This window comes from Lissotriton vulgaris, chromosome 2_1 (genome assembly GCF_964263255.1).
Source record: "Lissotriton vulgaris chromosome 2_1, aLisVul1.2, whole genome shotgun sequence".
In the NCBI taxonomy this organism is placed as follows: domain Eukaryota; kingdom Metazoa; phylum Chordata; class Amphibia; order Caudata; family Salamandridae; genus Lissotriton; species Lissotriton vulgaris.
Genome location: NC_141687.1, coordinates 26378208 through 26394387, shown reverse-complemented (window position 1 = coordinate 26394387; position 16180 = coordinate 26378208). Strand labels below are relative to the sequence as shown.

Sequence of the window (16180 nt, the reverse complement as noted above, 5' to 3'; positions counted from 1 at the left end):
TAGGCTTCCTGCCTTGGGAGGTGCTAGCACCACCCCAGACAGGATTTTGTGTGTTGGGACAGGGAGGGCTGAAAGGATTGAGACACTGCCTGGGGCACACAAGGTGTCCCATGCATGGGCCAGTTCAAACCGGTGCTGGGGCACTCCAGCCCCAGCTCTGGCGCGAAACTGGACAAAGGGAAAGGGGTGTAACCACCCCCTTCCTTGGTCCCACCCATAGGAGGGACCTAGCAGGTAATCCAGCCCCTAAGATTGGTATATAGGTAGGAGTTGAGTCCCAAGACTTTAGATTATCCTGACTGAAACGAAACTCTGGACCTTCATCACCCTACTTTGGAAGAAGACGACTGAAGAATCTCCCTTGTGGTCAAGGAGTGACCACCCTGCACAAGCAGGCACCATCCAGCGATCGACGACTTGCTTTGCCGAAGCCCGAGCCCAGAGCCCGAGCCCGAGACCAGAGCCTGACAAGAACCGGATTCCTCAGGCGCCTTGATGCCTTTGGGTTCTAGTTGCGCGGTATAAATTTTCATTCATTCATTCCAGACATCCAACAGCCCAATCCACAGTCCCTGCAAAGCTGAGACCTGTGGAGGCGACGAGAGACGTCGGACCGGCCATCTTGAAAAGTCTGCGACCTGCTAACTGTGCAGCCCCCGAGGCCTCCTCGAAGCTGTGCATTGGGGATTGAGAAGCCCCAGCCCGAGCATTATCTGCACCAAAGATCAGCCCTGCACACTCCACAAGTTCTGCGTGGGGCTCTTTTGCATTTTCCTGCTCGACGCGTCTGCCCGGTCACTTGCCCGTTGGCTAGTGGCCATCTTGGCGACGAATCTGAGAAACTACACTGCTGGTCTGGTTGCTCCAGACTGGCCCTTGCTTCCTCAAAAGAAGCCTACATCGATTCCTGTGTGGTTTGCCTTTGCCAAGGCTTGTTGGCCCAATCTTGAAGCCGACAGCGAGAGCCTTCGTGGGACAGTCCGTGCCTGCCTCCTGGTCGTCGTCGCCGCCACCTGGTCCACGTGGTTGCAGAGACGAGCTTCCCATCAGCACCTGATTGCAACGCGACATCACCTGGTTCCATTCTGGTCACTGGCTAGTGACCCAGACTCTGTCCCCTCTGCTTTCATGTCCTCTACATCTTCGATCCACCCTTGGATCCACCCAGATTCTTCTCTTCTGGCCGCCTACAGCATCTATTCTCCAAGGCTCCATAGATCTCCACGACGAAACCCGACACACTTTGGGACCTATCCACCCGCTTCCTGTGGGTTAGTTAACACAAGTACTACAGTGCTCCTGTAGAAGTTTACACTCCTAGTGTCCTAGTTTCAAGTTGTTAAGTTCTATTCTAGTCGGAAGACTCCTAAATCTTTAACTTTATAACTTTTACGCACCCATTGATTTCTATGTGTGTACTTTTAGACACTGCACACGCATCCCGTGGGGCTCCTGCTCCCTAACCATTGTTAGTCCAGTGTAGCCCCAGCGATTCCCAAAGCCCTAGGCCTTACCATTGTTCGTGACGTGGTACTCATACCAATTTTTTAATATATGGTTTGACGGGCCACCCCGCCCTATCCATAATTGTGCAACTTTTGTCTATTCTATTAAGTTACTTGTTTTGCGCTTGTACTTCTGTGCTCACAAAGAGTTCAGGGGTTTGTTTAGAAATAAATACCTATATATTTTGAATATATATCCTGTGTGGTGTCTTTTCATTTGATAGTAAAGGGATTGCATATGGTAAAACAGCTGGCTTCACATGCCCTCTTGAGTTTAGCCTAAGACTGCTTTGTCCATGCTATCCCTAGGATAGCTGGTCTATAAGGTTGTCGTTACAACCATCACCATAAGGGTTGTTTGGGCTGGTGCAAGGTGCTCACTAGAATAGTGAACATCATATACCAGGCCAACCTCTCACACCTTATGACTGCAAAGACTTCTCAGAACAAACACAACTTACAAACATCCGGACCCAACACTAGATGGCAGGAGTATGCAAAGCATGTGAATCTACAGCTCTATATGCCAAGAACAGATGCTTACTGGGAAAGTAACATTATCCTTCCATGCCTTCCCAACTAGCCAATGTAAGTACTGCTCTCATGCTATCTATAGTAGTAAACAGCATAAAAGTAGTGCCAGGATTGGCTGGGAGAGGCGAACACAGTGCTCCATCCTAGATCAGTGGACTGTCTCTGCTTCCCCAGCTCCTTGACAGTGCTGACGGTGTAAGCCTGAACTGCTCATATCTGGTTTTTCACAGCAAAAAACCGCCCAATCTGGCATGCTCAGTCGAGGCAGTTATAACGCCTCAGCTGGTTGTCCCAATCACACCTACTGCTGGGAGAGACAGCTCTGTGGTTTTCCCACCCTATTAAGGAAGCAATGTTTAATGTTGTGCAGACGCTGCGGTACAGATGAAGTATTTTTATTATTATGATTATTTAAATAAAGTGTCAGAATTGCAATAAAGTGTCACGTAGTAGGGGCATGGGGTCAGTGCCCCATCCCTTCCATGGAGGCACCACCCCTAATGCAGAGTGTTTGGTAAACAGACTAATGTGCTGTAAATAAATGTGCAAGTTTGTCCTTCAGTATCTCTGACCATTTTAAGGATGAAAGCCAGAGGAACAAGGTCAGTAGCGTGAAACCAGTTTTCCCAAATGTCCTTTCTACGCGGTTTACTCCTAGTAGTGTTACTTAATGTGTCTTTGCAATAGCTTCTTTCCACCTCTAGGTAGTATCTTTGCAAGTGTCCCTGGGACATATAGGTGAAGTTGGTTACTGAAGAATGAGCATCTTTGCTTAGTGCTCCTCTGACAGTTGCTAGTTTGTTGATTTCATTTGACAGTGTCTTCGTCGAGGGTCTGTGTTCTCTCTGAATAAATTGGTGCCAACAGTGAAACATTGCAACCAACTGTTAATGGTCTTGTTCATAATATGACTGCAGTCCAAGAGAAGCATCTCCAGCTCCGTACCTTTTTTACAAAATGGTTTCCGCTGTGGGCCTCTGCTCTCAGTCCACGAGAGGTAAAGGTGCCATGGCAGTTCTCTAAGAATAGTATTACTTAGATGTGTGGGGCGGTTAAAAGCAAGTACTTAAAAAAAAAAAATTAAAAAAATCTGTAAACCCGACTGATCTTCATTCAACATTTGCGGTTTCCATTGAAAATTCATGGAAGTGTACTGTTTGCTGTTCTATTAATTGAGTGTGAGATTCTGTAGCGGGTGCAAACTGAGAAGAAAATGATATTGCTGATCCAAGTTTTGTTTCCATGGTATCATAAAGCTATCTTATGTTCTCTTGTGGCTTCTGTATTCCAGACTAAAATGATTTTGAGTTGGATGTTGGTACAGAAAATGAGAGTATTTGGGATAAACTCACGGTCCTGATGCTTCTTTCTTTGATTTTTGTTTTAATCTCTAGCCATGCAGCACTATCGAGAGCCCAAGGAACTTCTTCAAAATCTGTGACCACCTCGGGCCACCCAGCTGCAGCATCTAGCCGTCCAGCTTCGAGACCAGGTCCTGCTGCGCACACCCAGCCCAGCAGGTAAATGCGCGCAGGCACTGTGATCCTTGGGTTCAAGCAGAACCTGTTCCTGAGCCCTCGCTTGGGAGCTGTTAGTTATGAGTCCTGCTTCAAAAGCACACGAGTACCACACACTGACAATTTTTTCTTTAGTTTTTCCAAAGTGCTAGATTGTTGCTGCTTCCCATATTGTAAATGGCTGCCCCCTCCGTTCCCAAAAAAAAACGTCATTTTGCCTCTGTCTCTACTATGACTACTAGTCTAGTGTCGCACTCCAATCCCTAGCATGGTACAATTTGCACCTATATTTCAAAATATACATATTTGCCTGCCACACTGACCACCCTCTCTTTGGTCTTCCCTCGCCGTACATTTCCCAGAACGGTAAGATAGATCTGAGGTACCTACTGCTTCATACCCACTTCTGTCTGGGTGTGTCTCCTTCATTTATGAGGGCTGTGCTTCTGTTCTCTGTGAGACCATTTTCAGTGGACAAGGGAACCCAAGGAAGCAATAAGCTAAGGACCTTAGGGTAACTATATCTGTAAACAGGACAGTGGTCCCTAGACAAAGCAATTATATCAAATCAATATAGGCTCAATAGACGCTATATTCTTAGTCCAGCCGAACCGATTTATTTTGTGATAAACAATTTTTAGAAAACGTTTTTTAAAAAATGTTACAGCAGGACACCAGCCGATGTCAACTGACACACTAAGGAAAAACAAACAAGGCAAAAGACAGTCTGTGTATTCAATAATACAAACACACTATTGCCAGTATACATTAGTACATTTCAACTGCATATAGTGTAGTACAGTCGACGACGTTTCGAACCAATTGTAAATACAGGTTCATCCTCAGGACATTACATATATGCCCTTTTGATCTGCTCAGCCTCTATATATAACAAAAGTTACGAAACCATATATTATAACAGACATAAAACATTAAGAAACAAAAGGGGAGACAAACAAATTTCATAGGTTAGGGCATGTAGAAAAACACTATACATACACACATTTTAATAGTAATAACCTCTAATGTGCCGCCTTTGTCCACAGGAGTGGCCGTAAATTTAAAACCATAGCTCAGTTCTAGTGACACATAGCGACAACATGCAGATCCAGAACTACATGCAGGTGAGGAAATATAGATAGCCAATAACGTGATGCCAAGGTTGCAATACTACATCGTGATATCTATGGTGCATCCAATCAAATGACGGGTGTTGTGCAGTGTCCAGTTCTGTTCTCTGTGAGAGTGAAGTGAGCAGGCATAGTGCTTTCAGTGGCTGCTACAATGGCTTGATGAGAAGTATGATAGAAATCACAATCTACTGAAGGTCCATGTAGACGGTTGGGAGACAGAGAACATGACCGCACCAACCACACACACTACACACACACACAACCACACACACTACACACACACAACCACACAACCACACACACAACCACACACACAACCATACATACAACCACAGACACACGAGCATAGACACACGAGCACAGGCACACGAGCACAGGCACACGAGCACAGGCACACGAGCACAGGCACACGAGCACAAGCACACACAACCACAACAACACACACACAACCACACACCACCACACCATCAGTGCACACTTTCACCAGACACAAACACCATCAGTCGTCCGTATACGCTTTCACCGGGCACAAACACCACCAGCCATCGGTGCATGGTTCCACCAGGTACACCCCACCAGACGTCGGTGCACACTTTCACCAAGCACACCTACACCACCAGCCGTCAGTGCATGCTTTCACCAGGCACACGCACACCACCAGTTGTCAGTGCACGCTTTCACCAGAGACACACACTACCAGCCATCAGTGCACGCTTCCACCAGGCACACACACCACCAGCCAGCAGTGCACACTTCCACCAGGCACACACACCACCAGCCATCAGTGCACAATTTCTACAGGCACCCACTCCACCAGCCATCACTGCACACATCAATTGTTAACGCATCCACAATTAACTATTGCAGCAATCGCAGTATGGCACACTTTACTTTTAAACCTATTCATCTAAAGTGCAGCATGCCACCATTACTACAAAAATAAATACACTTTTGTTTGGCCTACAATTTATTGACTTTTGTTGCAATTAGTGTTGCAATATTTAGCAATGCCAAAAGCTCAAACTTAATTACTGGGAGACCTATTGCATTGCAAATGCTTGTTGATACTTTCAACACCTCTGAAAGATCAGTGAAAACATTGCCAGTGTTAAAGGAGGTGCTTAAACACTCAGGGGACATATTTAAGGAAACCACCAGGGCACGAGTCATTAACCCAGGATAGAGAAGAAATATAGGCCAGCTCCAATGGACCCTACCTACATTAGAGGACAACTACCTTTAGACAATGCACGTAAATGTGCAAATTCAGACTACTGGTGAGGCTCCACCTCCAGACAAGGAATCTAAAATTCTGGAGGCCTCGGGCAAAAGGGTAGCTGCTCAAGCAGCTAACATATGGAGAATTTCAAACACACAAGCCCTGTTAGCTAGGTATGACAGGGCCCATTACGACACACTAGAGCAAATTCTCCAGCATCTGCCAGACCTTTATAAGGAACAGGCAGAATACCTAATACAAGAGGGAAAACTCATATCTAACGCCTCCATCAAGTGTGCGCTAGATGCGGCAGACGCAGCAGCCAGGACTATCAATACCAGTGTCATGCTTAGACGACATGCGTGGCTCCGCATATCTGGGTTTAAAAATGAGGTTCAGAGCACTTTACTCAATCAACCTGTGAACCCTGATTATTTGTTTGGCCCAAATGTGGACATAATACTAGACAAAATGTAAAAGGATACCGAGACAGCCAAGTCTATGGGAGCCTTGCAGTCAATACAATACAGAGGCGGCTCTTTTCGTCGCTCAGGCATCAGAGGAGCTGCAAGAGCAGGCTCAACACAGCAAACCTCATACAACAAGGGGAACACGCAAAACACCTACAACAAGAACAGTAGAGGTCGATACCGTGGCAATAACAGCAAGGGTAGAGGACGAGGTAATAACACGACCAGATCCTCTACCAATACCAAACAGTGACTTTTTGTCACTACCCCCAGACCATGTAACACCGGTCGGGGGAAGATTACAGCAGTTCCTGCAAGTCTGGGAAAACATAACCACAGACAAGTGGATGAGGCAAATTATCCAGCATGGCTATTGCCTAGAATTAACCTCCACACCACCCAACATTCCCCCAAGACACCGTCCTATGTCCGCAGAACACCTACACTTATTGCAGCAGGAAGTCATCCGCATGCTACAAAAAGGGGCCATAGAACTAGTACCCTTAGAACACCAGGGTACAGGGGTGTACTCACTGTACTTCCTAATCCCCAAAAAGGACGGGTCCCTCAGGTCAATTTTGGACCTCAGGCCCCTAAACCAATACATTTTATCAGAGCATTTCCACATGCTCACTCTACAGCAGGTGCTACCACTGTTGCGTCAAAGAGACTTCCTCGCAACACTAGACCTCAAAGACTCATATTTCCATATGCCAGTACACCCAGCACACAGGAAATCTCTCCGGTTTACAATACAAAATCAGCACTACCAATTCAAAGTCCTTCCTTTTGAGGTGACAACAGTCCCAAGAGTTTTCACCAAGTGCCTAGCGACAGTAGCTGCACATCTGAGGACCGCATATTCATGTCTATCCGTATCTGGACGACTGGCTGATACAAGCACAGTCAGCCCAGCAATGTGCCAGCCACATGTCACGCACTATTCACCTCCTGCACAGTTTAGGTTTCTCGCTGAACTATCCAAAGTCCCATCTTCAGCCGGCCCACGTACAACAATACCTGGGAGCGACTATAGACACTCTGGCAGGGAAGGCACAACCAAATTCTGTCAGAATAAACCGCATTCAGACGCTAATGCAAAGGTTCAGGCCCCAACACTCGCTCCCAGCCTGAGTGTTTATGCAACTAATAGGCATGATGGCCTCGTGCATCTTCATAGTCCCTCACGCAAGACTACACATGCGTCCGCTTCAGGAGTGCTTAGCACGTCAGTGGAACCAGGCTCAAGGACAATTAGGCGACATAGTGTTGGTGACCAGTCGTGCATACAACTCTATGCATTGGTGGAATCCACAAAACCTTTGCAAGACACGACTGTTCCAAGAGCCTGTACCACAAATAGTCTTAACGACGGACGCATCCCTGATAGGGTGGGGAGCCCATGTCCTCCACCACACAGTGCAGGGCTTATGGACCACGCAACAAAAGATGCACATCAACCTACTGGAGTTGATGGCAATTTTTATGGCACTAAAAGCTTTCAAAGTACATCTCTGCAACAAAACCGTGTTGATCCGGACGGACAACATGACTGCACTGTACTACATACAGAAACGGGGAGGAACACACACTCCACAGCTGTCACATCTAGCTCAGAGCATGTGGAAGTGCACAATCAAATAGCGGATCTGCTCAGCAGACACAGCCAACAGATGCACGAGTGGGAGATTCATCCCACAGTGCTCCAACCATACTTCCAACAGTGGGGACAACCAGAGATAGACCTGTTCGCCACAAAAGAAAACGCAAAATGCCAGTACTTCGCCGAGAGGTTCCCACACCCGCAGTCTCAGGGCAATGTGATATTGATGAACTGGTCAGGCAAATTTGCCTACGCTTTTCCACCAGCACCGTTCATACCGCTAGTGGCACGCAAACTGCGCCAGCACTCCATGACGCTAATCCTGGTTGCTCCAACATGGGCGAGGCAACCGTGGTACACCGCGTTCCTAGAACTTTCCGTGGTGCCTCCTCAAAGACTAAAACTAACACCCAGTCTCTTAACGCAGAGCCGTGGAGACATTCAGCACCCAGATCCCCAGCAGCTGAACCTTGCAATCTGGCTCCTGAAGTCAGAGTTTGGCTACCTAAACTTACCTTCTGACTGCATGAACATTATCAAAGAGGCAAGAAGACCTACCACAAGAGCATGCTATGCGGCAAAGTGGAAACGTTTTGTCATTTACTGTAACAACAAAGACATAAACCCACTAGACGCATCAACTCAAAATATCATATGCTATCTTTTGCACCTACATTGCTGCAATCTAGCCTATACAGCCATTAGGATCCACTTAGCTGCCATAGCAGCTTACCTTCAGAACAGGCAACACCTTTCGCTATTCAAAGTGCCTACAATTAAAGCATTTATGGAGGGGCTCAAACGAGTGATCCTCCCGAGACACCCAACGTCACCTGTCTGGAACCTAAACGTTGTTTTAACCAGACTAATGGGACCACCTTTTGAACCTTTACACTCGTGTGAAATACAATTTTTAACATGGAAGGTGGCTTTTATCGTAGCAATTACTTCGCTTAGAGTTAGTGAGCTGCAAGCCCTTACTATTCAAGAACCATTCTTCCAAATTCACGCAAATAGGGTCGTGCTTAGAACAAACCCTAAATTCATGCCCAAAGTGGTATCCCACTTCCACATCAATCAGACAATAGAACTGCCAGTGTTCTTCCGGAATCCACAGTCAGTACCTGAAAGGGCCCTACACACACTAGATGTTAAGAGAGCTCTCCTATATTACATAGACAGGACAAAAGATTTCAGGAAGACAAAACAGTTGTTTGTTGCTTTTTCACCACAACACAAAGGAAACCCCATTTCCAAATCTGGACTAGCCAGATGGATAGTTAAGTGCATCCAAATATGTTATCTTAAGGCTAAACGCACTTTAACAGTTCCCCCAAGAGCGCATTCTACACGCAAAATGGGGGCATCCATGGCTTTCCTAGGAAACATTCCTCTAGAAGAAATATGTAAAGCAGCCACATGGACAACCATACATACTTTCACAAAACACTATTGTGTTGATGTACATTCCAAACCGCAAGCTGCTGTAGGACATGCTGTTCTAAAAACTCTTTTTCAGACTGCTGCAGCTGGCATAGGTAGCCACCGCTAAGGGAGAGACTGCTATACATTCTATGCACAGATATGAATTCAGCAGCCCACATGCCTCGAACGGAATATGCTACTTACCAGTATGCATCTGTTCTTGGCATGTAGGGCTGCTGACATTCATATCGCCCACCCTCCTCCCCGGTGCCTGTCGCAGCTGTAGCATCCATTTTAACTCACATTTTCTTGCATGGACATCTCTTACTGTACAACACTCCATCTCTGCCACAATGGCGAAAAACGATCTAAAGATAGAGAGTATGCCCATGCGCACTGTAGTCCAGGAAAGGAGCCACCTATCTCGTGATACTTCGAAGACTCTTCCAGGACAACAATGTGCAATCATCCGGACCCAACACTAGGCGGCGATCTATGCACAGATATGAATGTCAGCAGCCCTACATGCCAAGAACAGATGCATACTGGTAAGTAGCATATTCCTTACAATTACACCCTGAGGGGGCCAGTGACAAGTGCGCCACTCTCAAACAGTATCGGTTTGTTTGGATAGATTAGAGTGGATCACAACAAGCAGGGAAAGCCGGACCTCCGCTTTTGCTAGTGAGTCTGCAAGCCAGAGGAAAAAAGAGGTCCTTTCATCCCTCCTATCTATTCATCTCTCCACCCTTTTAAGCCTTTCATCCAGCGTCCATTTCATCTGTCTATTCATGCTCCCATCGGTCTGTCTTTTCATATAATCCATCCATCCTTCCTTTACCATTCCATCCATCATTTTACCCACCTTTTATCAATCACCCATCCTTTCACCCTTCCATCCAGGTTTCCATCCATCTGTCCAACATTCATACTTCAATCCATTCTTACGTGCACCCACCCATGCAAATATAACTTTACTCTTCCATCTCTCAAACCTTTCACCTTTATATCCATCCTTTTATTGACCTCTCCTACTTGTCGCAGTTTCTTCTTTTTCATAATTCCTATATTTCGTTCTTCCTTTCTGCCCTCACTTTCTCTTCCCTTCTATTTTCCTCATTCTTTCTCCATCTGTTATGGTTTCTACCCCGCCTTTAGAAAAGCAATACAGCAAGTTTTTATATAGTGCGAACTCAACCCAAAAGTATTGAAGCACTTTACAAGATTTATTATTAAATATTTTTTTGTATGCATGGCGATATTAATTGATTTGCCCAGAATCACAGGATTTTAGGCTGCCCGAGACTAAAAACCCATCTCCTAAATCGACAGCTCGAGTATTAAGCCACAACCCCAACCACCAGAGTGGAAGCATTTTCAATATTATAATCTAACTTGATGTATGCAACAACCATTTAAAAAGCCAATCGTCTTGACTTCTTGTAGGTGTAATGTTACTTGTGTTGTATATCTGAATGCAATGACAGAAGCAGCAAAATATCATTAGGGTGGCACACTATGCAATGCACATATTTTTAGCGTTCGAGGCATGTGGGCTGCTGAATTCATATCTGTGCATAGATCGCCGCCTAGTGTTGGGTCCGGATGATTGCACATTGTTGTCCTGGAAGAGTCTTCGAAGTATCACGAGATAGGTGGCTCCTCCCCTGGACTACAGTGCGCATGGGCATCGCCTCCATCCCCAGATTGTTTTTTTTCCGCCATTGGGTTCGGATGTGTTTCGGTTCCCTCTGTCGGAATCGATAGTTGTTTAACTTTTCTAACTTGAGACCAAAAGGTCTTTAGGCTTGGCGTCGGTATCGTTTTCGTTCGGGTTTTCTCTGTTTCTCAGCTCCGAACTCTTGCTGCCCCTCCGCGTGCTGTCGGCGCGGACGGGCCTACTCGACGCTCCAGACTACTGACCATGGAACATCGGGCCGCAAGACTCCAGGCCCAGTTATCGGCACCCCCGGCGCCCCCGCCAGACAACATCTTCGAATCATTTGTTGAAGACGACGATGCCCTACAGGTTTCGGACTCTAGCCCTGCGTCGGAGGGGGATGACTACGACGCGGGAGACGAGGAGTTTGATGAAGCCGGCGACGAGGTAGGGGACGACGATGGGGCCATTGCCACCGTGGGGGATAGCTCGGAGGAAGAGCATCCCCAAACTGACTCAGGGGTCGACCCCCTTCATACGGCCCAGGTCGAGGGATCGCCTTCGGGCCTTACCCAAGACCTCGTTACTCGTCCAGCAGCCCCGCCTCCGGGCCCGGCCACGGACTTTTCTGATGCGCCACTCCCGTTAAAGAAAACGAAAGTGAAGCCATCGGGATCCACACCTCCGGTTTCGAAACCGAAAGTGAAAGCTGCACTGGTGGCACAGAAGGCTCTGGAGGCATCGCTTTCGAAGAAAATCAAAATGGCCGACTTGAAGAGCCGCGCCAAGATGGCCGACCCGAGGGCCTCGGGGTCTATGGCGAAGTCGCCCGACGCAGCCGCGTCGGCGCCGAAGATGGTCGAGGTCGATGACCCGAAGAAAGCTTCGAAGAAGCGTCAAGGCGATGCCAAAGCTTTGGCTTCGCCGGCTCCGGCCGCCGGGGACAAGGAACGTGATGTGTCGGCTCCGAAGACGGTGCCTCTCGCCGACCCGACTCCCGACTCGGGGAAATCGCTCGAGCCGGTCAAGCCCTCTCCAGCCTTAACGAAAAAGGTCGCGGAGTCCCTGCAACGGATTCGGAAGGACGCTGTGGTTCCCGAACCGGAGGATGTGGTGCCGAAGCACACACCGAAGCCGACAAAGGCGCAGACACCTATCCGCTTCACCCTGCCACCGAAGTCGACGCCGAAGGCTTTCGCTCCGAGGCATGGGGCAGGCGTGCCCTCGAAGGAGGTGTCGACGCCCAAAGCGTCATTGGTGGTGTCGAAGCCTCGGCTCCAGCCACTTGCAGAGGAAGAGCGTCGAGAGGTCATCATCGACGCCAATACCGGGAAACTGTCTCTCCTCAAGAGGAAAATCACCACGGAGCCGGTGTTGGAACATTTTCGTATTCCTCTCAAAAACAAGAAGGACTCTGCGGGTACTTCGGCCCCTATAGAGCCTGCATCTCCAAAGGCCTTAGAACATTCACCAACGCGTTCCAACGCAGGGGATGGTGACGACGAGGAGGTCGAGTACACCTATCCGGCCTACTCGGATCCGGAGGAGGAACATGAACCTTGGTCTGCCGGGGGCGACCCGGAGGACCCGCAGTCTGGTCAGGAACCGCAGCTCTTTGCGGCAAAGACCTCACCAACGGAGGACTCGGCAGCCTTCAACGCTTTGATTGAGAGAGCTGCAGCTAACCATGATGTCGAGCTACATTCAGATCCTGTAGATGTGGATTTTTTGTTTGACACTTTCTCAGTGGCTGAAAAGTCAGTCAAGACATTGCCAATGCTCAAGGGAGTGCTAAAGCACGCGACGGAGGTCTTCAAGGAGCCCACTCGGGCGCGTGTCATCAATCCTCGCATTGACAAAAAATAAAAGGCAGCGCCCTCGGATCCAACATACATCAAGGGACACTTGCCACTGGACTCTTTGGTTGTATCCAACGCACGCAAGAGGGCGAACTCACAGACCACTGGTGACGCTCCTCCCCCAGACAAAGAGTCAAAAATATTTGAGGCCTCAGGGAAACGGATTGCTGCGCAGGCGGCTAATATTTGGCGAATCTCAAACACGCAGGCCCTACTTGCACGCTACGATAGGGCTCATTACGACACCCTAGAAACACTGCTGCAGCACTTGCCTGACCAGTACAAGGAGGCAGGGGAAACGTTAATTCAGGAGGGAAAGCTGATCACAAACGCTTCCATCAAATGTGCGCTGGATGTGGCTGATACAGCCTCCAGGGCAATCAACACTAGTGTGTTGCTGAGAAGACATGCATGGCTTAGGATATCAGGTTTCAAACCGGATATACAGACAACCATCCTGAACCAAACAGTTAATCCTGACCACCTGTTCGGCCCCGAGGTGGATGCGACACTTGAGAAAATGAAAAAAGACACAGACACTGCTAAGTCTATGGGGGCCCTCCAGTCTCAGCAGTTTCGGGGTGGTTCCTTTCGCCGCTCCAATACCAGAGGCACCTCATGGGGTCAGGCATCGCAATCCACACAGTATTATAAGAGCAATACCCAAACCTCATACACCAACAAGGGTAGAGGTGGCTACAGAGGCAACAACATCAAAGGCAGGGGACGTGGAAACAACAGCTCCAGGTCCACCACCGCCAACAAGCAGTGACGTCTTGTCACTGCCCCCCGACCACGCAACACCGGTCGGGGGGAGACCCCAGCAGTTCCTGCCCGCGTGGAAATCCATCACCACGGACAGGTGGGTCAAGACTCTTATCCAGTACGGTTACTGTCTGGAACTTACTTCCACTCCACCAAACATACCTCCAAGAAGCCGTCCTATGTCCGGCGAGCACTTGCACTTGTTGCAGCAGGAAGTTCAAGTCATGCTGCAAAAAGGGGCAATAGAGCTCGTCCCACTGCAAGAAAGGGGACCAGGGGTTTACTCCCTGTATTTTCTAATCCCCAAAAAGGACGGATCCCTCAGGCCCATTCTGGACCTCAGACCCCTCAACTGGTATATTCTCTCGGAGCACTTCCATATGCTCACGTTACAGCAGGTACTCCCTCTGCTTCAGCAGGGGGACTTCCTGGCTACGTTGGATCTGAAGGATGCATACTTTCATATCCCCCTGCATCCTGCCCACAGGAAGCATCTCAGATTCACGATTCAAGACCAGCACTACCAGTTCAGGGTTCTGCCGTTCGGGGTCACCACAGCGCCAAGAGTCTTTACAAAGTGCCTGGCGACTGTGGCGGCGCATCTACGACGCCAAAACGTCCACGTCTATCCTTATCTGGACGACTGGCTCATTCAGGCAAAAACAGAACAGCAGTGCGCCGACCACGTGTCGCGCACCATTCATCTCCTGCACGATCTGGGATTCTCTCTGAACTACCCAAAATCCCATCTCCAGCCCGCCCATGTACGGCAGTATCTGGGCGCGACGATAGGCACTCCGGCAGCCACTGCGCAGCCAAATTCAGTGAGAATCGCCAGTATCCAAACGCTGATCCAACGATTCAGACCTCAACACTCGCTTCCAGCGAAGGTGTTCATGCAGTTGATAGGCATGATGGCCTCCTGCATCTCCATTGTCCCGCACGCGAGACTACATATGCGTCCGCTTCAGGAGTGCCTAGCATGTCAGTGGACTCAGGCTCATGGGCAACTGACAGAACTAGTGTTGGTGAGCGGTCGGGCGTACAACTCTCTGCATTGGTGGAATCCACAAAACCTTTGCAAGGGCCGACCATTCCAAGAGCCTGTGCCACAGATTATCCTGACAACGGACGCTTCTCTCCAGGGATGGGGAGCGCATGTACTCCACTACACAGTGCAGGGCCTATGGGCACTACAGCAAAGGAAGATGCACATCAATGTGTTGGAACTGATGGCAATCTTCATGGCCTTGAAGGCGTTCAAAGTACATCTGTGCAACAAGGTCGTGTTGATCCGGACAGACAACATGACAGCCATGTACTACATTCAGAAGCAGGGGGGCACACACTCTCCACAGCTGTCTCATCTGGCTCAGAGCATGTGGAAGTGGGCCATTCAGAGGAACATCTTCCTCATGGCAGAGCATCTCCCGGGCAAGGACAACCAGATGGCGGACCTGCTCAGCAGGCACAGCCATCAAATGCACGAGTGGGAGATACATCCATCAGTACTCCAACCGTACTTCCAAAGGTGGGGTCCTCCAGAGATAGACCTGTTCGCCACAAAGGAGAACGCAAAATGCCAAAGCTTCGCCGCCAGGTTCCCACACCCGCAATCACAGGGCAATGCGATGTGGATGAACTGGTCAGGCAGATTTGCGTACGCTTTTCCCCCAGCACCTCTGATACCGCTGGTGGCACGCAAGCTCAGGCAGCACTCGATGACTCTCATCCTGGTTGCTCCAGCGTGGGCTCGCCAACCATGGTACACCATGTTTCTGGAACTCTCCGTGGTACCGCATCAAAGGCTTCATCTCACTCCCAGCCTTCTGACGCAGAGCCATGGCGACATTCAGCACCCAGATCCGCAACAGCTCAACCTGGCGATCTGGCTCCTGAAGTCCTAGAGTTCGGCTACCTCAATCTTCCCCCCGATTGCATGGACATCATTCGGGAGGCAAGGAAGCCCACTACTAGAGCTTGTTATGCGGCTAAATGGAAGCGGTTTGTCGTTTACTGTGTAAACCACGATATTGACCCGCTAGATGCTTCCATTCAGAACATCATTTGTTACCTTTTCCACCTGTACCAATGTAATTTGGCGTATTCTTCCATACGCATTCACTTGTCTGCAATGGCAGCATACCTCCAGAATAGGCAACACTTATCACTTTTTAAGGTCCCTGCTATTAAGGCTTTTCTGGAAGGACTCAAAAGGGTCATTCCACCACGGACACCACCAGCTCCGGAATGGAACCTCAATGTGGTTCTTACTAGGCTGATGGGTCCTCCCTTTGAGCCACTGCACTCTTGTGAGCTTCAGTTTCTGACTTGGAAGGTGGCCTTCTTAGTAGCAATTACATCGCTACAGAGGGTTAGCGAATTGCAGGCGCTCACCATCCAAGAACCTTTCTTCCAAGTACACGCTAACAGGGTGGTGCTCCGCACTAACCCCAAATTTTTACCCAAGGTTGTATCTCAATTCCATAT

At 48.8% G+C, this 16180-nt stretch overlaps 1 protein-coding gene across 3 annotated transcripts in view; it reads left to right on the top strand.

Moving 5' to 3' along the window:
• ZFAND2B (zinc finger AN1-type containing 2B) overlaps positions 1–16180 on the top strand; it is a 127003-nt gene that overhangs the window by 33778 nt on the left and 77045 nt on the right. For all 3 annotated transcript variants that reach the window (XM_086954360.1, XM_086954362.1, XM_086954361.1), the window contains one exon: positions 3434–3559. In XM_086954360.1, the coding sequence (XP_086810486.1) occupies positions 3434–3559 (126 nt within the window). The remainder of the gene's footprint in view (positions 1–3433; positions 3560–16180) is intronic.